We start from the raw sequence: 23,820 nt of genomic DNA, 5'->3' as shown, positions 1-23,820 counted from the left end.
ATGTGGTGTTACCTTTGATCACTTGATTAAGATAGTGTCTACTCCATTTCTGTAACTGTAAAGTTACTTTTTTCCCCCTTTGTAATATTTTGTGTGTGTGTGGAGAGAAACTTGGAGACTTTGTAACATCACATTCCTCATATCACTTTCACCCACTAGTTTCAGCATCTGTGAATGTTTCTTGCCTGAATTAATTATTACTCTGATGGTTGCCAAATTGTAATTTTTCAAATTCCATCATTCTATTTATTAGTTGCATTTTATTATAAGGAAGAAATTTAAACAGTGTATTGTCAGCATCTTGTCCTGTGAAAAGGGTGGGAGATAACAGACATATCTTGAAAATAGAAATTGGGAAAATAGTGAATCTCAAAATCTTATAACTGTTCTGAAGATTGATCTTAAGCATTTATTCATTTATATCAGCATGGACTCCTGGATTTGTTGCTCTCATTATTTTAATGCTTAAATTGTCCCAACTATGGCTAGTGGGAAGCCTTTCAAGCTGGCTTTTCTATTCTTTCATATGTATGTCTCTATCATTTTTTGAGCTTTCCTTATATTCTGGCACAAAAAGATGTTCCAGGCTTATTTTGTTATTTCTCAGCCCTACCCCTGGAAACAACCATTTCTCCAAGGAGTTCTGGTTGCTTTTAGTTGAGGTGGTATTTAGAAACCAAGATTTGCACACTAGGTGTTCTCATTGCTACTGAGGTATTATTCCCAGGCCTTCTCAGTGGACAGAGTTAAGAAACACACACACACATCTCTATTTACTTCTCTCTATATATTAAAAGTCACGAGTTCTCACTGATACCTGTTACCAGTTCACATTGATACCAGTCTAACACTACTGGATTAATTCTAGCTGGTTAATTCTAGTTGACTTCTTTCCCTATTTGTATCTCATTTCACTGACTATGAAACACCTAGCTCTGTTATCTTCAATATATTTTCTAATTTGCTGAGTCCCCCTGTACATATTCAGTCTCTTGACACCATTGGGCTGCTTCCTCACTCAGGAGCCTGCCTTGTAGGGACCTGGTGTTCCCATTGTCCTCATTAGGCAGACTCTGCCCACCACTAGCCTATCTTCCCATCCTCACATGGAACCCAGCTACTGCTGGGCAATTTGAGAATTTAAAAAGACTTTGGAGAGAAGTCGAGTGAGCACTATACAGTGACATTGTATTAAGGAGTTCGTCTTTATGAATTTATTTTTATCACTGAAGCACATTATTCACATTTTTCCTTCATCACATAACTCTAGCTATTGACAAAGGTCCCCTGTGAATGGGGAGGCTATTTAATATTTTAATGTTTCAATCATTGTGTCAGTAGTACTCAGAAAACAAGTGAACTTTTCCTAAATTGTTTTGGCATTAATAGTAATGAGTTAAACCACTACTCTATATAGTAGTTGAAACCTAAATTGGAAAATGCTATATACCAAGTAAATGCAGCTAATAGCATTTGTGAACTGTTAGAATTTTAAATGCTACATGTACTAGAAAAAGTCATATCAAAGTTCCTAGGTAATATTATCTTGAGAATGCTTTTACCGTTGGAATTGGTGAATATTTGTATTCTAGGAGAAATAAGGATTAACACGTTTTGCATGTGATGTCTCTTCTTACCTGGAGCTGTGTGACAAGAAGCAGTGAAAGCTCCAATTTTAGCTGGCCTTTGATTTAATACCCTTTAGAAATAAGGTATTTATTAACTGGGCTTTGTGTTCATTTTTGTTGAACTTCCTCTTAAAGTCAATACATTTTCTTACATTGAGCTTTATGTTAGTCTTGGTAATAATTTCTTGACTCTGATGTTTTACGTTTATTTTATCTAGTGCCCAGGAGTAATTACTGTGCACTCAGTAAATATTTGTTGAGTATAAGAATCCCAAGTCACCTGTGCAGATAGTCTTTTGAAGAAACTCCCAAATTCCAAGAGGAAAAAAATTGAGCATTTTTGAAATCTTAATAGCAGAAAATTAAAGCAGACATTTGTAAATATAATAATTATAATTATAGAATTGTTGTTCAACATATTCTTTGAAAAGTAGCATCCTTTCTTTTTTATGAAGCTTAGCCGTACTTTTGAAAAAGTTTGTTGCTTTATCTAGAAATGCCACTCTTTTAAAGTGAATGCAAAGGTGACATTTTCCCGGCAGCCTTGGTTAATAAATCATTTTGTAATTCATTCACTCATCTAGCAAGTATTAATTGAGTTCCTAAGAAACATCTGCCATTCCACATTTGTTTAGTGCCTGCTGTATTTTTGGCATTGTATATATAACATGTTGGGAATATAGAAAGGAATAAGAGATATTGTCTGCCCTTAAATAACTTATTTTCATTTGATGTGAACTACTCTTTGTAGTCTCAGTTCAGTGTTTTAGAAAAAGAAGGTTGAGGGCTGAGTGTAAAATGGAAGATGCATAACCAGAGATTCAGCCACTCTGTCCCTGACATCTTCGATGACATCGTAATGAGATGTTTAGGAAAACTTGATTAAACATTTAATTCCCTTATAGCTATTGAGTTCACTGATTTTGTGGACTTATTTATAAAGAGAGCAAATTCCTTGAATTTACTTATTTATTATAAGTAACAATATTTATTATATTATGATAATAATTTACATTTGTGGAGCAGTTTTACCATTCCTAAGAGTTATTTCCACACACATTTTGTTAGTTAATCTTCAGAACAGTCATACAACTTTGAGACTCAATGTTTCTCCAGTTTCTATTTTTTAGATATGTCTTTGTTATCTTTCATCATCTTCACGAAACTAGGTGTTGATGGTATACTCCGTTTAAATGATAAGATTGCAGTTTACAACAGGAAAAGTATTAAAGCCTTCCCTTAGTGTCCATTGTACCACTGTTGGAGAGAGAACACCTGGTAATTTTTGAGTTCTGAACATTCAGACATTTACCAATATTTATCTAGAGTGTCTAAAAATTACATGTAATTCTTGCATGGTAAAAGGTAAGGAGCTCATGAGAGAAAGTGTGTACTTACTTCTCTTTGATACAACTACTAATATCTACTAATGTCTAGACTTCCCAATTTCAGGGTGTGGCTTTTAGGTGTCCAAATATAGCATGGTGCAGGAACTTAGTCCTGTTAACAGAGACATGCCCCACTGACCACTGTGCAGATGAGGCGCTCACATGCTGGTTCTGTTCTAAAGATAAGCCTCCCTTGACTGTGCTGAGCAGCTGATCATCTGAAGTCTCACTCAGAACTGATACCACAAAGTCTATAAACCGCCTGAGTTGAGATTAAGTGTGGAAAGCTTTAAACATTTTCATTTTTTATATTTTAAAAAGTTATTTTTTTTTAATGTTTATATTACATTTAGTTAAAGTTGCTTTTCATCGAAGTCCTGCTATGTTGAACCTTTGGTTAGTTGCAGTTTCCCCAGATAAATTGTCTGTCACTGTAAGAACTTCTGAGGCTTTTGTAACTTAAAATTCTTAGTTGAAATTGAATTTGGAGAAGCTGTGAATACTGGTCTGCACCTATATTTTAGAAATTAGTACGTCACATAAACATGCCAGTAATTCAAATATTTTTCAAATGACAAATAATTTTTAGCTTGTGTATCAGAGTAGCTTCAAAATATAGAACTTGTTTTTATTAACCATTTCATATGGCCAGCTTTAAGTATAGTTACTTTTTTAACAATGTTTCTTCTTTCTCCTTCCTGACCCCCTTACCACACCTTTTGTTACTTATAAAGAAGTTTTCATACTTTAATAGAAAGTAGTAAGTGTGTAGTAACTGTACTGTATGTAGCTATATGGTACTGTAGTAAAATATCACAAGTTGATTTCTTTGAAATACATTAGTTTCCCAAAAGAAACTGTTAAAGTAATGTTAGTTGCTTTCCTAACATTAAGAACATTACAAATGTTTTTATCATAAATTTAGAAGATAGCAGTTTTTAAAAAGTAATAGGAGATATTAAGAAATGAAATGCAGAGTAAATGTAAATGGTGTGTCTGTTATACACAAGATGTGACACAGCTGACGGTGGCTTTGAAATTTTCTCAGTATGCAGGGGAGGGGAGGAGGAAGTGCATAATGGTTAAGAGTTGGGGCTTTGAAGTTGATGTGGTTTTGAATCCTAACTCCACTGCTTACTTGGTGTGTGAATTTAGACAAGTTACTCATACTCTCTGAGACTCAGCTTCCTGATCTGTAAACCAAGATTATAATATTACTCCTAAAACCTAGTTCATAGGGTTGTTGAAAGGATTTCATGAGATAATTCATGTAAAGCATTTAGCACAGTTCCTGGAACTTGCCAAGTGCTCACAAAATGTTAGGTACTGCTTTATTAACATGTCTCTACATGCACACTAATGCTTTCTAATTAGAAATTAGTTTTCTCCCTCACAGTATTTAGGTGATTTCACAAATCATCTTTGAAGCCTTTTAGGACAGCATGTGCTTAATATTAAATACAACAGATGAAAACTTACATCGTGGTACTTCACTAAGCTGTTTTGTATTTTTAGGCCTGTAACTTAATACAAGTATATGACTAAGTGCACTGGGTGCATTGGTTTTATAAGATGGCCTTCTACAGATGAAATGAGCAAGTAAATACATATATGTAAATCCTCTGAAGTTTCTCTTTTGCACTGTTCCTGTCTGTCACATTTGTTTAAGGCAGAGATGGACTGAAAGCACACAAATTCTCATCTCATCCAACTGTCAAACACATGGCTATAAACTGGCACCTTAGCCTCCATTGTAAGTCTCTGTGATCCTCTTTTGGAGTCAGGGATTCTCTTTGAAATGGGATATCATGAAAACAGTACGGTTTGTCTTTCATTCCACTATGGGACAGCAAGTAGACACAAAAACAAAACAAAACAGCTTCTTTAAGGAAGAAAAAAGTCAGTTATATATTTAGCTAATACTTAAATGGCATCTTTATGCTGGGCTGCTGGAAGCTTACAGTATGGTAGGAACATAAGATGTAATTAAGCAAACTGTTACAAAATAAGGCAGCACATATGATATGCCATTTGGTAGAAATAGTAAGTACTATAGAAATTCAGGGGAGGGAGAGACCACTTTCAGTTGGAGTGTTTCTTCTACTTATAACCTAGTTTGTACAACTGAGCATGTACCTATGCATGACTCATGAGTCTTTTTTAGAAGGCTGCTTTTGCTGGGTGGCCACAGGAATGCTTGATTCTTTACCTCTCTGTTGCTGGGTATTTCTAGCCCTTACTCTCTCTTCATTCTCCCCATTACTATAGAGTCTACTGCTGTCTCCCCTGAGGCCCAGTTACTGTTTTTCATCTTTTCAAAGTGTTGGTCCAAACTAATTATATGGAGGTGGCATTGACGATAGCAAGTAGGAAGGGCAGGAAAGAGGAAGTGTTTTGGTGTAGAATCAGGAGTCTCATTCCCTATTACAGAAAGAGCCCTTTAGAGAGCAGCAAGGGGGGCATGGAAAGGAGAGTCCTCATAGTGCCTCTCTGTTCCTGTGAAAAATCCATAAATGTGTTCTCCCACACCCCCTCGTCTCCTGGAGATTTGGTTCTCGTCACCATCCTGTCCCCACTCTCCCCTGTCCCACACTACTTGCTTTGCTCCAGAGCCCTGCTCCAGCTCTCAATCCCCTGACTCTTTGAAATCTTACCCTTCAGGCTGTTAGAGCCCCCTTTTCAAGTCCTAGGAGTCAGTCCCATGATGAAGAACTGGTGTAGCTCCATTGGGCTATTGTGTTACTGCCTCCAGGCCTTCAGTAGGCCATGATGCTTACTTAATGCCTGTAGTGGAATCCTGAATCCATTAACGCAGTTACCCACAGCAGATTGCTCATATGTAATGTTTAACTCTTGAATTACTATTAGTACTGTAGGTCTGGAAGCTTTTTTTCTATGAGAAAATGTGTTTTGAATTTTAACGTTAAATAGTGAGCTCTTCTTTTAAATCAGGAGCCACCTATATTGGCAGTGAACTTGGAGTCAGAAGATTTGAGTTCAGATGCTAGCTGTGTAACTACATTGTAATTACATGACCTCTCTTGGATAAGGTTCTCTCTATAGACTGTAGAGGTAACAGCTGTCTCTCAGATGTGGTTTGGAGGTGTTAAATGAGAATGTATGTGAAAGTGTGTAGTAAAATGTAAAATCCTATATCAAAGGAATGTGGCATTATGGTGTTAATAATCACTGTGTTAGGTAAAAGAACAAGTTCCTGCCCTCTGGGAACTCATCATCCAGAGGGTAACACAAGCACGGACAATTACATTAGAGTATGTGATAAATCCTATGGCAGATACAGGTACATGTGATCAGGGGAGCAAGGAAGAGCAACTATAATCTGGAAATGGATAGATAGGGAAAACTTCGTGGAGGAGTGACTTCCTGATCTGAAGGCTAAGGAAGAGCAAGCCTGGCAAAGAAGGAAGAATGGAAAGCCATTCCAGGTTGAAGGAGTGGCATGGGGGAATATGGCAGATTTAGAAAGCTGCATATATGGTTTCAAGTATGGAGCATAAACCGTCTACTTGTAGTGCCTAATTTGATTATGAGGACCACTTACCTAACTCTAAAGAGGTAATGTTATTGTACAATGGTAGACAATTCTAGAAATGGACTTGGTCTGAAACCTGGTTTGACCATTTAGTAATCTGTTTTATCTAATTAAAAACTTCACCTTCATAAACTTATAGGTTCTGTATGATGATGAAAGTACCTACTTCAAAACGGTTGTTGCAATGGTGGTTTGAAATAAGTTTTGCAAATCTCCTGGTGTTTAATAAACATGTAGTAAATGTTAGGAACAGTTTTGTTGCTGTCCTAAAAGTTCTTAGAGTTACTTTTTCCCTCTCAGTATTCTGTAATCTACTGTTCTAGGTTAACAGTTTAGCAATCTTTTAAACGTTATCTCTTGTTCATTATAACAAAATCATAAAAACAGAATTTGAGTGAATTTGAAAGATGGTCTAGCTCAATTTCATTATTTTGTGTGTGTGTTGAGAAACAGAGTCACAGTTAAATAATCTGGCTATGATATCACAATGAGTTAGTGACACAGCTGGGACTAGAATCAGGTCTGTTTGAATTCCAGAGTTCTTTCCCTTGGTCTTGGAATAAATTGCCAAAAATCACTCAAAGACACCAACCTATGGCACTGGCCACAATTTCTAGCAGAAACAATATAAGTTAACAATGTAGAAACTGACATTTCTGTAGCTTTACAGATAGATTTAAAAAATCTATATTTTTAAAGGAGTATCATATCCTCCTCTGCCCGCCCTCTGGTGGGAATGGTATTTAGCAACAGCACATGTGAAAGAGCAGTGAGAGGCAGATACTAAGGAACTGGATAATTCTCTTTTTTTAATTTACTTTTTAAAATTGAAGTATAGTTGATTTATGGATAATTCTTTTTTTTTTTTTTTTTTTTTTTTTTTTTTAAGTTTATTTATTTATTTTTGGCTGAGTTGGGTCTTCGTTGAGGTTCGCGGGCTTCTCGTTGTGGTGGCTTCTCTCCTTGCGGAGCACAGGCTCAGTAGCTGTGGTGCACAGGCTTAGCTGCTCCACAGCATGTGGGATCTCCCCCGACCAGGGCTCGAACCCGCGTCCCCTGCATCGGCAGGCGGACTCTTAACCACTGCGCCACCAGGGAAGTCCTATGGATAATTCTTAAATGAATAATTCCTTTGCCATCAAAAATTTGTCATACAGACAAATTCCTATTTCTGTTTGAATCTCCTTTCTAAAATATGAAAATAGATTTTCATAATACTTCTCAATTAAACACACTCTACTTCGTTTATTCAAGAGGATCCAATAGATAATTTGTTTAGTGCCTTTTGTGTACCAAGTGCTAGGGCTAGAATGGTGAGCAAGAAACTCATGCTTTAGTGGTTATAAACAGATGTTGAAACAATAATCATACAAATAAATAATTATAATTAGTTAAATGCTATGCCTAAAAGTACAGAGTGATATATGATCATATAGTAATGTTTGAGGAGGCTCCCCTGAGGAATTAAAGTTTTAACTGCAATATGAAGGCTCAACAAAGTAAATAGGCAAAGATGAGTCAGAGGGATAGAGAAAGGGAAAGAGGAAACAGCATGTGCAAAGGCCCTGAGGAAGGACATAGTATTATCTGTCCTAAGAATTGAAAGACAATTTACTGTAATTGGAGCAGAGAAAGCTAATATAAAATACAGCTCCTGCTCTTGAGAAGTGAAGGTATTTACTAGGCATCACCGAAGAAACCAAATAGCACAAGAAGAAGAAATAAACCTCCCCCCCACCAAAGTAAAATGTGTGCTCTATGTTAGAATTTTGGAGTTTTACAGATTCAGTGAAAAGAAAATTACTTTAGAACCACTATAATATTCTATTTATTAGACGGAGTAATACTAGGATTTGTGTACTTTTAAACATGTATTATTTTTCATTTGATTTTTCTTCTTTTCTATCTTGGTTCATTGGGAATTGAGGGACTATTTTGATGTACTGGAGTGTTTAGATCAGGGACTTTTGCTTTTGATCAGCTGAACAGCCATAGAAATGACAGAGAGAATCTTATCCTGTTTTCTTGGCTGAGGTTTTTGTGTGGGTGTGTGAGGTGCAGCTGCACCGTCGGTTTCTTGGCAGTCAAGGCAAGGCAATTCTCAATGCAGTTCATCTTGGATAGGAAGAAACTTAAGATAAAAAGGCTACTTTGCATGTATTAAATTCAGTGGAAAGCACCCAGGGCCTGAACCTTTGGCTGATATTTATTCTAAGTTATCTGGCTAAATGGATACAGCAGCCTCAGGCACATGCCCAAGCTTATGGCAGGAACACATGAAAGAGAGCTCATTAAAAAAATAGTCAAAGCTTTGTCTCAGTATAAAATTATCAAATATCATATGTAATTTAAAAATTAATTTTTGTTAATTTTTTGTTTATGATTTAGTTAAGCTTTTCCTCTAAAGAACACTTAATGAAAAAAGGCACATTGCTAACATAATCAGAAAGATCTTATCTCAGATTTATCACAGATGGATTCCCATCTCTGCTTTTATTGCTCATTTGTTTTCTTCACTCTACTTTGGCCTTTTCTGTGTTCTATAAGCATTTTGTTTCTCCACACCCTCAGATGAAATGCAGACGAACATGGAGCTCTTTTTTCAAGCACATTTGCATCCTTTCCTTTGGATAAACTTATTGTTCTTCCTACTCTTCAAGTATCAACAGAAATGTCTGAGTTGCTTCCAGTGTTTAACTGCTTGCTTATATCTCTACTATTATTTAATATTATTGCTCTTAGAGTAGTGTAGAATCAGGTCCTGAGGTCAGTTGGCCTGGGTTCAGATCCAGTTCAGCTACTCCTATCTTGGTCCCGTTAACTTCTCAGTTTCTCATCTCCAAAATGGAGATAATCATGTTAGTGCCTCATAAGCTTTTTTTTTTTTAAAGGTTTAAAGGGAAAAATGCATTAAAGGGCTTAACTCAAAATAAGTGTCTAGGAGAAGAGACATTAGCTATTCTTTTCTTCATGATTTAGAACCAATCTTCTAGAATCCATTAACAGCTATCTTCAACTCTTCTGGGTGATTTCATTTAGTCTAAAGACCATCTATATGCCCATGACTTCTAATTTATATCTCTGTTCCTTACCTCACTCTTCCCCAAGCTTGAGGTTTGTATATCTGACTGCTACGTATATTGGCACTTAAATATCTAATACATACTTCAAACATAACATGTCTAAAAATAGAACTTTCGATCTCTATCACCTGCCCCTACTTGCCTCCCCAGTTTGTTCCTCCTCATTCTTTCCTATCTCAGTTAGTGGCAGCACTCTCCGTACTTTTTTTGGCTTTCCTCTAGCTATCAGACCCCATCCATTTCATCAGAACATCTGAAAGCATTTTCCCCAGAATATGTCCTGAATCTGACCACTTGTCACCATATCCTCTACTAGCACGTTAGTCCAAGGGAATATAACCCCTTTTGCTTGGACAGTTGTGGAAGGAATGGTCTCCTTATTCCTCTCTGTTTTCAGTCTTGTCTCTCACAATTCATTCTTCACATTGGATAGTGATATTTTAAAAACATAGATTATTTACCTCTCCTTCTTCTTATTGAAATTAGAAAAATATCCAGAATTTTTGAAAGTATTTTTTGACCTGGCCCCTCTGACTACTTTCTTTCCCTCAAACACAGCTAGTTCATTCCTTATCTTAAGGTTTTTACACCAGCTTTCTCCTTTGTCTGGATTATTTTTTCTCCTAGATCATCACAATGTTGACTCCTTGCAATTTTTAGGTATTAATTCAGGTAACAGCTCCTCAGAGAGACTTTACCCTGACATCTTTTCTCTCTTAATAGCTGATCACTATCTGAAATTTCCTCCTCTTTTCTTCCTCCTTTTGTTAATTGCCCCTCCCCACTCCCAAAAGAATTTGTTTTATGAGAGTAAGGACTTTATCCATCTTCTTTACTGCCATGTTCCCAGTGCTTAGAATGGAACCTGATACTCAGGTTCACAGTATTATATGGATGGATGGCTAAATGAAAGAATGAATGAATAAATACATATCTGGTAAGTTTACAACCAGGGAAATAGTGGATTATTTCGTCCTGTTCAAACTTTGCATAGATGCTTGTTTTAGAATTAAGCATGTTAATATTTTGTTATCTTTTCCTTTATGTGTCTTCTCTGTTCTAGATTGTAAGCCCTTAAGGGTAGGAGGTATGTCTCCATTGTTTTTAGCTTTTCATAGAATGCTACATATTATTGTAGTACTTATTATTGATTGAATTGAATTGAAAATTCAGTCTAACATCTTTAGTTCCAATTAAGTTATAGTATTGTTATACATATGTGTATGTATATAAATATATATATAATTTATATAAATTCTGAAAGCAGATGTGTTTAAAATATTCCTTCTCTTTTCATCTTTTGCAGTTCATAATTGGACCCTTGAGGACACGCTTCAGTGGTTGATAGAATTTGTTGAACTACCCCAATATGAGAAGAATTTTAGAGACAATAATGTCAAAGGAACAACGCTTCCCAGGTGGGTCTTTATTATTCAAATGTATTTTTTGTACTCCTGGAGAATAATGTTACTTTTCAAAGCAAAATCTACAAGTTACTTCTGTGGCTCAGTGCTCAAAGAACATATTATAAATATATCCATTCTTTGATATCTGTACAGTGTGAATTTGCAAGCTTTAACCAATTTTTCTTGCCTAAATAATCTGGCCTTTTAAAATATTTATTCCTAAGGAAAGTAATTTTGAAAATTAGAAGGTAGGTCAACTACATCTTTTTTAGATAACATCAAAGGGCCAACCTCTGTGGAGCAGCTAAGCCTGCGATCTGCAACTACTGCGCCAGCGTGCTGCAACTACTGAAGCCAACACGCCTAGAGCCCATGTTCCACAACAGGAGAAGCCACTGCGATGAGAAGCCTGTGCACTGCAACGAAGAGTAGCCCCCACTCGCTGCAACTAGAGAAAGCCCATGCACAGCAACGAAGACCCAATGCAGCCAAAAAAAAAAAACAACAGAAAAACCCCAAAAAACAAAGGGCCGACCTCTGACCCCATTGTAAATGTAACAAAAGCTTATTCATTTGATATGGGTCCACCTTTATGAAAAGACCTATTTGAATGGATTAACGTACAGATCCTTAGTCTTAATTGGTATTCTTTTAATAACAACACTTAATTTTAGTGACCATATGTTAAACCTCAAAAACATGAAGTTTAATAAATAAACTGTAAATAATAACAACCATTTTTGAATGTATATTACATAGAGGTACTGTATATTATCTCATATAAGCTTCATGGTTAAAATGAAGTACAGTGTATTATTATCCCCATTTTACAGATTGAAAAAACCAAGTCAGAGAGAAGTTAAATATTTTGCCCAAGGTAGCATTTGAACACAGAGAGATCTGATACCAAAGTATAGGATGCCAATTTATTCCTTAGGTGTCTGGAATTAATTGTCACTACTTTTCTAAATTATGTTTTAAAAATTCCATTAGTTAACCTAATAATTGTTAAAGATTTAAATGTTAAAATTTGCATAATTCCACTGGAACTTGACCCTTATGAGATTGCTTATGTTCCATTCCAACCTAGATTGTTTCTTGTACCAAAAAGTCTCTAATAATGCTATCTAATTATTATATGCATATTTTATTTCTAATCAATTTACTTATACATCCTATTTAAATAAGAGGCATTTGTTGCTTTGAAGTTTGTATTTTGGATCAAGTTGAAAGTTTTCATATCTTCTTAAATGTATTCTGAAAATCAACATCAGTATTTCTGATTTTACTGTGCACATGACTATAATGATGAAATTATGGAGTTAAGAGTCAAATCAACAAGTGCATATTAAGTGTCTTGTATGTTCATGGTGCAACTAGATGCTGAAAAGAAGGAAAAAAAAAATAAAATAGAGTTCTTGCTTTTAAATAAGACAAGTTTCTAAGTTAAAACAAAACAGGATAGTAGAGCATTGATGGGATTAGGGTTTTTCAAGTTATGTTACCCTGGAACATATAGAATTTTTCTTATCCTGTCTTTTGGGAAGTTTCTTTATATAACAACAACATGAAATAAAATAGGCTGCTTGATTTTGTTTGTTTTTTTGAGCTGCATTGGGTCTTCGTTGCTGCACGTGGCCTTTCTCTAGTTGTGGCGAGCGGGGGCTACTTTTCGTTGAGGTGCACGGGCTTCTCATTGTGGTGGCTTCTCTTGTTATGGAGCACAGGCTCTAGGTGCGCGGGCTTTAGCAGCTGTGGCTCGCGGGCTTTAGCAGTTGTGGCTCGCGGGCTCTAGAGTGCAGGCTCAGTAGTTGTGGCACACGGGCTTAGTTGCTCCGTGGCATGTGGGATCTTCCCGGACCAGGGATAGAACCCATGTCCCCTGCATTGGCAGGCAGATTCTTAACCACTGCACCACCAGGGAAGTCCCAGGCTGCTTGATGTTTTGACCATAAATGTTATAGCCACTTTTTTCTTTTGGTTAAGTAAAGGTTATCAGAGATAACCTCAAATTCTGGTAGAATTGTTGAGATAACATCACACACTAAATCAAGATCAGTTTTTTAAAAATAGTGAACATGTTACTACAGAAGAAAAGCTTATAAATGTGGAAGTTCGGCTTTCAGGTCAGCCCACTGGAGGCTTTTTGAATGGAGGGGAAAGGAAAACTGGAATAGCCTTCATCAAGCCCGTTTTATATGGTAATAGAAATTAGATGAGTCCATTTAAAAGCTTAACTTGTATATGGTAATAGAAATTAACTTCACAACTTTTGAACTTAAACTTTTTTGTAGGGTAACTGTAGATATAAGAACTATTTATAAGAATGTATAAGAAAATGTATTACACATTCCAGATGTACACATACCTACAATAATTCATTATTTTGTTTCCTTTCTGTGGCATTAAAATATTGTTACATCTGCAGTAGGTAGGTAAAATTATGTTAGTTTTATGTCATGGTTATCTTTAAGCCTTTTATTGTATTTTCTATATTCTGTAATTCTTGTTACCAGAGCTTATACTAAGGCTCTCTTCACCTGACACATGCCTCCTCATTCCTTTCAGACCTGTGTGAACTTTCCTGACATCCTCACCCACTCAGGTAGAATTGCTTCCACCTCTGGGCTCATATAGAACTTTGCATAAAATTCTGTTTTATAGTTTCCTTTTTACTACATCTCATTGTCTGTCTTAAATTTAGTCTACCGATAGTATTGCTATTCATTCATGCATCCATCCATGCATTCATTCATCTGTTATATAAACATTTATCAAGCATCTACTTTTGCCAAGCACCATGCTAGGTTTGGGGATAAAGAGATGAGGCATAGTTTGCCTTCAAGCACTTTGATAAGTGTCATATTGAAGATGTAACAGGAGCATACACAAAAGGTTACCTGCAGAGATGATGAGGGAAGGCATTTTCTATAGGGCAAGTTAGAGTTCTTTACTCTCTGAAGTTTTGTAGAAACCTCATCGGATTTCTGTAACCTGAAATCTTCCTAAATAAAATGTAGTGGTTCAGAGTACAGTCATTGGGATCATACACATTTGGGTTTGAATCCCTGCCTTACTTCTTACTAATTAGTAACCTTGGGCAAGTTACTCAGCCTCGCAGTACCTTAGTTTCCTCATCTATAAAATGGCAACTTTACACATATTATAGGTTCTTTGAGTTCTAAAAACCCTTGGCACAGTACCCAGCACGTAGTACATGCTTGTTGTAATCGTCATTGTTATTAACAGTTTTATTATTATTATTACACTTTGTATCGTAAGACCCTTCTTGGCATCATATTGGTTGATAAGAAATCTTGACAACTGGGATACTTGGATTTGAAGTCCAAAACGGAGTGATTTTATTTCCTTATTTCACCTATGCCTTTTGGCACCCTGCATACTTTCTTCATTGCTAATGAAATGGTTCAATACTTCTTACTACATCAGTCCCTCAGTTTACTCCCCCAGCCAGTGATGACTTTTTACTTCCCATTTATGACTTCAGTGGACTTTGCTTAAATAGTTTAAATATTAGAATGTAAAGGTATAGCTGTTTTAAAAGATATTTATAAAGAAAAGCAATATGATCTAAATTGAGGATGATTTTTTAAAAGTCTGCTATGTTCAGTAAATTACTTACAATTTTCTTGTTTATGAAATGATAGTAAAATGGCAGAGGTAATTAATGATTATAAAATATTTTGAATTTGATAAATTTCTAAATCATATTAAGTTATAGCATAAAGTAACCATAGAAAACAAAAACATCAATATAGCAACTAAATTATTAACATACAGGAGTGTTTGCACTGCTGAGTTTTCACTGAAAAGGTTTTCGATACATGTTAATAAAGTGTTAAATTGCACATGGATGAGCTCTTAAAGTAATCATCACTAATATGTATAGTGTTAAATATGTTGCTGAAATATTTAAATTTACATACTAGTAATATTTTTAATATATATGTATTTTTTAAATGAACAGGATAGCAGTGCATGAACCTTCATTTATGATCTCTCAGTTGAAAATCAGTGATCGGAGTCACAGACAGAAACTTCAGCTCAAGGCGCTGGATGTGGTTTTGTTCGGACCTCTAACGCGTTAGTATTCTCTCTCCCAAAATATGGTGCGAAAGAATAATCAGATCATCCATTGTTGTTTAAAGAAGGAAAAAGTAAGAAAGGTGGTAGACCAAGAAGAATCCTCTGTTAGCTATGAAAGAAATGTAATACTATCTTAAAAGACTTGTAGGGTGAGATTTTCTGTCATTGAAATATGGAGTGTGGAATTTTCAAAGCTGGTTACTGATGTAGAAAGTTGTAAAAACTATATGTTAGTTGATAATTTAGAATTAAATTTCTAGATTTAAAGCTCTTGACAGCAGTTTTAATGTTGATGTTATTATAGCTGGATATTCACTGAAGAGTCCTTAAAAAAAAGGTGCAATCTAACCATCTTGATAACACGAAGTAATAAATCCTAAGTTGACTTTATTAATTACCAGGAAAAGGATTTTTAAGATACAGATCAAAAACAGAGGCCCTAGAGGTCTGCTTGAAACTGTACAAAGTAACAGACTATTCTGGCAGAAGTACAAGGTGGAGAATGTTACTTGATTGTTCTAAAGAAGAACATTTAAGAAATTGCTTTGTCATATTTGTAAGGGAAGTGAACCTTGTTCTTCTTTACCTTGAGAGGAATATTTTCTTCCCAGAAGGGAAGTTTAATATGTTTACTTCATTTAATTTCAAATTTCAGAAAGCTTTGCGGGAAAAATGTTTGAAGAGTACACATTTTAGAGGAATTATATTTTATTTTTCAGAAGGTAAAAAGGGTAACAAAATTAATCCAAGAAAAATGGCTTTTACAAATTATAAATTAAGAAACTAACGTTAATTTTACCTCAGTTCTTGAAGTTAAGAGACTTGCAGGTTTCTATGATACCATGTTGGGGGTGCCCCTGCTAATAAAGGGTTACTGGAGTGGTTGGATGGATTCCATGACTTTACTGGTGGTTCTTTTTTGGCTCAGGCTAAAAGGGCAGCTGGTGAAACAGCTGGAACTCCCCTTTGTGAGAGTTGGTGGAAATTACAAACCCTATGAAATAGAACACTATTGAAATGCCAAGCATTCCATAAAGATGATACCCTTTCTAACCTTTTCCTTATCCTAAGTTTTCAACTGAATCTATTGGAGGTTGTCTTCTGTGAGATTCGATCTAGTTTTTTCATGTGAATGATTGGTGAAAATAGGAATTAAACTATAGAATTTGTCTCTATATACAAACTGGTCAGGAATATTTATATTTTATTAATCCAAGAACAAACCACTCTCTAAGCCAAACAGTATTATCATTTGAAAAGAAACCAAACTAGTCTCAAAGAATGTTGAAAACAAATGTTTTAGTAACAAACCAGTTTAGAAGTTAATGATGCGTTACCTTTTTAATGTGTTTGTCTTAGAATTATTATTTGAGTGAATGAGCCCTACAGTTGGAACACCCACATTAGATTTATAAAAAATTAGCAGTGTTAAGTGAACAGAAATACATTTTAAAGGAGTTTTCACTGAAATCTCTTCCAGTTTGTGGCACTTATTGTGCAGTTGAGACTTGTCCATCTGTTTATTGTCATTCCTGGTGATTCTAGTTCAGCCTAAACAAGGCTTGTGTTTGGACTAGAGCCTGAGCTGAACCTCTCAGTCTGAGGCAGAATAAAAATAAATCCTTTTGAGACTTTAGCCTTCTGCCAAAGAGTGAATAGTGAATCTCTTTCACTATAGGTGAGGGCGTGCACTCTTGAAATATGAAACACTGAGGGTCTATGGCGTAGAACATGCTGTTTATCACACTATGTAAACGTAGACGAACGCTAGGCTTGTAAGCATGAAAACTTTTCATTTCTATAGAGCTCTTCATCTCATCAAACATGCAGAGTATCTCCTTGCTTCTGGAGGTGTGGGCAGTTAGGCAGTTTTTCACTGAAAAACTGTATCTCTTTTCAACAAATAACATGTTATATTGTATTAGTTATCATGTCTCCCCCCACTGAGCACTCAGAGATCAACTAGGAAATTACTTGACTAGCGGTTGCTGTGGTTTATATTACTGAGGACAGTAGGCCTGGCTCCTGGCTCCTGGCTCCTGACTTTAGAAAAAATGTCGGGGGGTTACTGTCATGCTTGGTGTGCCACAGGGGAAGGCGATCCCGATGTTTCCCTCTAGTAACCCAGATCTCTCTGGCAGATAACCACCTAAAATGTTACTAGTTATGATCATTTAACCCATGGTTTCTCAACCTTGCCACTATTGACACACCGGGCTGGATAATTCCTAGATGATTCTTTGTTACCGCCAGACTGGGGGCAGGAAAGAGACTGTCTTATGCATTATTGGATGTTTGGGAACATCCCTGGCCTCCATCTACTAGATACCCATAACAGACACCCTTACTTCCACCTTCCAAATTATGACAAGCAAAAATTGTCAGATGTCTGCTGGAGGGAATATCACTCTTGGTTGAGAATCACTAATTAATCTCATTACATGGCTGTGTGCTTGGGAAATTGCTTTTTTGGTGAATGATTAGGATTTCAGTTTGTGCATCAAAGCATGACCCCTGCCTAACTTGTCTGAAGGAAGGGAGCTGGTAATGGTGATACTCTTCATGACTCCTTTCACCCCACAGAGGACCATCCTCTCTGTGTGATTGGAGATACTGTTGCTTCTTCAGAGCTCCCCAGGAATTCTGTCACTAGCTCCTGTAGCAGCAGGGACATGGTGCATCCATGTGGATTTATCACTGCCCTCCTGTAGGTCTAGTATATCAGGTAGTTATAATAAGCACATTGATTATTTGAGGAGAACTTGTGTATGGGAGGGACATCTTCATATTTTGTTTTGTTTTTAGATACCTACTATTTTTTAAAATAAGTGGCTGTGTGTACTGAGATTCTGTGATACTCAAAGATTAACTTAACCATCTGTAACTGTCTTCGTAGGCCCTCCTCATAACTGGATGAAGGATTTTATCCTCACAGTTTCTATAGTAATTGGTGTTGGCGGGTGCTGGTTTGCTTACACGCAGAATAGGACATCAAAAGAACATGTTGCAAAAATGATGAAAGACTTAGAGAGTCTACAAACTGCAGAGCAAAGTCTCATGGACTTACAAGAGAGGTGAGTAGGTAAAAAAGACTATAAAACTGTGGGAAGATACAGTTTGTGAATATGTAATATGGGCATATGCTTACCATTTATATTTAGGTTGGTACATACATCAGGAGTTCATTTCATGTTTTTAGAAAAGTATCATATTGTCATAATCACAAATTTATTATAAAGGTATGCACTAGGGCATAAATGGGCAGAAGACCAGTGGAAATAAAGCAAATATAGGTAGAATTATAAGTGAAGTTAAATTTTATTTTTAACATGATTTAAATAATTATGAGTTTCTTAAAAGCTTCTTCCTGAAGAGTGTTTCCCTTCTATATCCTGTATTTTTAGCTCAGGATAAATCAAAATAGCTATATACTAGGCTACCTGATGTTTTTGTTGTCCAAATTTAAGATTAATAGAAAATGCTGTGAATTCTGATTGAAACATGTATCCTATTGCTTGATACGTATTTATTCTTCATTAAGATAATGAAATTTTGGAAACTTTTGTGAGGAATTTTCATTTTTATTGTTCTGTAAGGCTTGAAAAGGCACAGGAAGAAAACAGAAATGTTGCTGTAGAAAAGCAAAATCTAGAGCGCAAAATGATGGATGAAATCAATTACGCAAAGGAAGAGGCTTGTCGGCTGAGAGAGCTAAGGGAGGGAGCTGAATGTGAATTGAGTAGACGTCAGTACGCAGAGCAGGAATTGGAACAGGTATTTATGTTTTAAAAAAGTATTTGTGAGGATATTTGTGTTGCTACCCTGAGGAGTTTTTTGGGTTTCATTCAATCTCCTACATTTAGTTCCATCATATACTCTTCCTTAGTTAATAAAAGAGTCATCTGTCTATATTGTTAGCATTGGTCAAAGTTCATATAGCAAAAAAAAGGAAAAGTTACCCTCATGTTCACTCATTCATGAAGTCCTATCCCATGCCATGTTAATTGTCTTGAGTGAATCTAAGATGTTTATTTAACAACTGTAGTATATTTCAGTTTCTGACTGTAACCTAGTAAAGTATATCTACTGTTAAAGTTCTCTGCAAATGTTAAGAATCTCTATTAAACATCCATTTGAATCCTGTTAAATGGTTTTAGAACATAATCTGCTACAAATTCTGAAGTTGTTCAAAAGGTGTCCTTTTCAATATCTGCTTCTACTATGCATTTACTCAGGATGGAGTTCAGGCATTGCACAATCCTTCAGAAAAGGTGGGGAGGTCCTGGGAGAATTTAATTATAGGCAGATGTATTAGTTTTATAATTCTGCTATTAAAAATTACCACAAACTTAGGGGCTTAAAACAACACGCATTTATTATCTTAGAGTTCCTGAAGTCAGAGTTTAAAATAGGCCTACAGGGCTGCATTCCTTCTGGAGGCTCTAGGGGAGGATCTGTTTCCTTGCCTTTTCCAACTTCTAGAGGCTGCCTACATTTCTTGGCTCATGGCCCCTTCCTTCATCTTCAAAGCATGTCACTCCAACCTCTGCTTCCGTGGTCTCATCTCCTTCTTCTGACTTTGACCTTTTCTTTACTGATAAAGAAGTTGAGGAACAAAATGAGGACGAGAAAACTTGTTCAAGTTTAGAGAGTGACTTGGTTGTAAAGCAGGGCCAGGAACCTAGGTATTCTGCCTCCCACTTTGCTTTATGCACTGTTGTCTTCTCAATCAAGTGCTAAGTAAGAATTATGTAATGGATGAGTTTCAGTTTCAACTCAGGAGGAAATGTTCAGGGTGCATTACTAATTCCTTCAAGATTGTCATTTTGGTAGGAGTTGTCTGACTGAATGCAGCTATCTCTTTTGTTAACAGTTAACTGTTCTTTCTCTCATACCCCGGATACCTGTCTTTTGGGTCTTTTCCCTTTAAGGGGTTTGTTCTCTTAAGTTGACTCCTAGACCTATTTTGCAGTCTGGTCCTATTTACCTGGCAGACCTTGTCTATATAGAATGTAGTAAAGAACCAGGGAGTTAACAAAAAAGGCTTAGCCAAATTATACTGTGTCCAAGAATTAGATATTATGTCCTTTACTCCTGTGAGAACTCTGTGCCTGTTCCCACCGAGACTTCAACTCTTGGTTGTTCCCAGTCAGTACTAAATAAATTAAAAAGCTTGTTAGCTGTTTTTCTGAACTTTGCAGGTGAGAAAGAACAAATCAGAAAGCAATAGTGGGGATTCTTCTACAGAGACATAAACTGGTAGCAGTATTTTACAGGAAACTGCCTGTAAAATTTCACAGTACGGAAAAAAGACACAATATAAAGAAGGACCCCAAAATCAGAAATATTCTCGTCTGGGGTTTGGGGCATAGAGACCTTGCATACCTTAGTAGACCCTAAGATTACTATGGTACTACGTCGCAGCACAAACGTAATAATCCTAATGAGATCCTGAGTCAGTAAGAGGTGGTTTAAAGGAGAGACCTGGGTATTTAAAAAGAACTCTGTCCAACATGATTACAATAATAAGAAACACAATTTTATGAGTGCTTACTCTGTGCCAGAACTTTATGCTGTGCACGTCACTGCAAAATTTTAATCCTCACTATACATAGACATTATTCTGATTTACAGATGACATGTGTACAGGTTAAATAACTTGCCTTAGGTCACACAGCTATTATGTGGCAAAAGGCAAGATTATGTGTGTTTTATTCCAAAGTCCGTGTTTTCCCATACTGCTATTAAAAGCTTTGTTTATAAAAGTAAGTTTAAGTGGGAAATTAATTTACATATAATGTCACATAATCCACAATTCCGCGTAGTTTGAAGCATTACTGTATCTTGTCGGGTGGGTAATCAACTTCTCAAAGTTAGAAGGCAGGAAGATCTGGTACATATTTTGTATAATGTTATTTTCTGTTAAACAAAAGCTTTTGGGTGAATAATAGTACTGCTTTATATTTTGTGTGGTTTAAATACTTTGCACATAAATTATCTTGTTCTTAAAGTCTCAAGAAGCCTAAAGTTAGGGCAAGTCATAGTACCTCTGTTGTACCTGCAACAATAAGTCTCCGAAAGTAAAGAACTTGCTGAAGGAAACAGAGGTAATAAATCATAAAGTTGGTCCAGAAACCAGGTTTTCAGATATTTAGACTTTCTTCTGTGAGGTCATGTTTTTACTTGTTGCTGTTTTATTCCTAAGACACAAAAATTATATAAATAAGTATTGTATTTTTAAACAACTTAATAATTCATCATTTGTAAAACCTATTAATTACTCAATTTTCACTGCATCTATTTCCCTGTAAATAACAATGTTAATTTAGACTGAGGGTTGGAATTCAGATCAAGTGATAAACTTAAGAATAATGGCAGAGAAAATAGTTGCTGTTGTTGGAAGGTCAGAATTTCCAAAATTTTGAGACATTATTTGACAGTCAATCAAATCATTGGTCAGCCTCAGTTTATACTAGAACTATATCAATTCTGTGTTAAATGTGTTTATTGCGCTTGTTTGGGGGAAATAAATTTATGGATATAACGTTCAGGAAAATCTTTATGGTTAAAGAGAAAAACACGAGTGAATTTGTTCAGATTCTCTGTATACATCTTTGGCAATGAAAACTGTATAGAAATTTTAGCTTTAAAATCTTGTGAGAAGAAGGGCCTGTGACCTACACTTTGTAGTGTTATATACAACTCCATGTCACAGGACCTGAGCTCAAATTCTCTCTTGAGAGATTAGCAGGGACCTCATACAGCTCCGCCAACCGTCTTATTAAGCGCAGTATTGTCGCAAGCACATTGCACAGGGAGTCGCGTCAGGCAAGTGTTGCTTACGATTTGTCTTGAGTGAGTAAGTCCTGTTTTACCCTTCCTGTTCATACCTGTATTTTGAATTGTTTACTTCCTGTCTGACGGTTTTAGAGTTTTAAAAAAAGTTTTTAGAAAACTTTAAAAAAGTTTTAGAGTTTTAAAAAATACCTTTCTGCATTTTTTTCCTGTAGTATCTGGCAGCTGTTTTCTTTATCAGAAATTTGTGTCTAGTACTCTAATTTAGTTTATTCTGGCACATGATAAGATTTATTTAAATAAATTGGGTTTGATCAGATCAGACGTTCTTCTGCACGTTAGTTTAGGAATGAAGTTTTAGTTGCTTTACTTAACTGTGGGGAAAATTAATTTGCGGTTATGGTGCTCTAGAAACAGGGTGCTCCATAGTCCATCTGTCACTTTGTCTGAAGGTCTTGAGTGTGTGTATGTAACTTCATAAGTTCCATCATGCACCTTTATACATCCTTAGCTTGAGCTCTTGCTAGTTTTTAAGTGAATCGTTCCTACAATGGATTGTCTCTTTATTCTGTGTCATTTTCTTAGTGAGACTTTCCTTAAGAGTTTTCTCCTTAGCACTTTATACCACCTCATACACTAAGCATTTTAGTTTTCTGTTTATTTTCTGGCTCCCCTAAAGGGCGGCTAGAAGAAAAACTTCCACATTCTGACACTGAAGCTATTCATAGTTTCCCATGGAAAAATCAAGAAGACTCTCACTCAGAATCTGTTTTCTCGAAATTTACACTTGGTCTGGAAATGCTAATTTATCAACTTTTTGGTATGTGAGAAGCAGGAAAAAATTAAATAGAGGTGATAAAACAGACTATAATAGGCAGATATGCTCATAACAATGAGAAATAACTGGCCATAAAGATGTCTGAAAAACTTTTAAAAAATGGTATAATTACTTTAAAAAATGAGTGTATAGTTAGGTAGCTACAGCAAGGTCTTTTGGGAACATTAGAAGGGGTAATAGAACAGGTATTCACCCTATTTTGGATACTTCTTCGTATCCTGTCCATAAACAAAAAAATACAAAAAATGTAGTCCATTTCAGTTTGTACATGCCCTGGGTTTTTGTCTCTCAGTGAGTCTGGCTATTATAAAATATAAAAATGCAGTATTGCAACCTAAGATATATGTAAGCTCCCATTCACCCTCTGGCTTTACAAACTTGCTTAGTGAGTTTAAGAGGTACTTAAAAACTTCAGCTTTAGTTTTAATGTTAGAAATATTGTTTTAGACTGTGATTTAAAAAGATGTTTACAAAGAGCATAATTCAAATTGCCTTGTCTCTTAATTTTGGTACTAAAAAATCTTAGTTTAAATATCTTTTAAAAAGAGAAATTTCTCTTTCTCTCTCTAACCTCTACCACCTTCCTCTACCCCTCTTTCTCCCTCCCTCCCTCCTTCCCTCCCTCTCTCTCCTTCTCTCCCACTCCTCCTCCTTTTCTTTCCTACCTCCCTCCCAGGTTCGAATGGCTCTAAAAAAGGCTGAAAAAGAATTTGAACTCAGAAGCAGCTGGTCTGTTCCAGATGCACTTCAAAAATGGCTTCAGCTGACGCATGAAGTAGAAGTACAGTACTACAATATTAAAAGACAGAATGCTGAAATGCAGTTAGCTATTGCTAAGGATGAGGTACTCTATTATATTGCAAAACGTACTACGTTTCTAAAGGGATTAACCAGTTGGTATACAAAGATCTGAATAAAATTTTTAGTATCGCAGATTATTTTCGTGAATTGGAACTTATTGCATAGATTGACTCTCATAAAAGTAAAATTACTTTATTTAAGAGAAGTACATACCTTTCAGA

General features: G+C 35.9%; 1 protein-coding gene across 1 annotated transcript in view; it reads left to right on the top strand.

Moving 5' to 3' along the window:
- Nucleotides 1–23,820, top strand: part of STIM2 (stromal interaction molecule 2) — a 162,876-nt gene that overhangs the window by 119,024 nt on the left and 20,032 nt on the right. Inside the window, exons 4-8 of the mRNA XM_082389255.1 lie at nt 10,959–11,070; nt 15,047–15,162; nt 18,062–18,239; nt 18,762–18,939; nt 23,475–23,642. Of these exons, the coding sequence (XP_082245381.1) occupies nt 10,959–11,070; nt 15,047–15,162; nt 18,062–18,239; nt 18,762–18,939; nt 23,475–23,642 (752 nt within the window). The remainder of the gene's footprint in view (nt 1–10,958; nt 11,071–15,046; nt 15,163–18,061; nt 18,240–18,761; nt 18,940–23,474; nt 23,643–23,820) is intronic.

The sequence above is a fragment of the Balaenoptera borealis genome, assembly GCF_965194805.1.
Source record: "Balaenoptera borealis genome assembly, chromosome: 4".
Taxonomy (NCBI): domain Eukaryota; kingdom Metazoa; phylum Chordata; class Mammalia; order Artiodactyla; family Balaenopteridae; genus Balaenoptera; species Balaenoptera borealis.
This window is presented reverse-complemented; position numbering and strand designations above follow the sequence as displayed.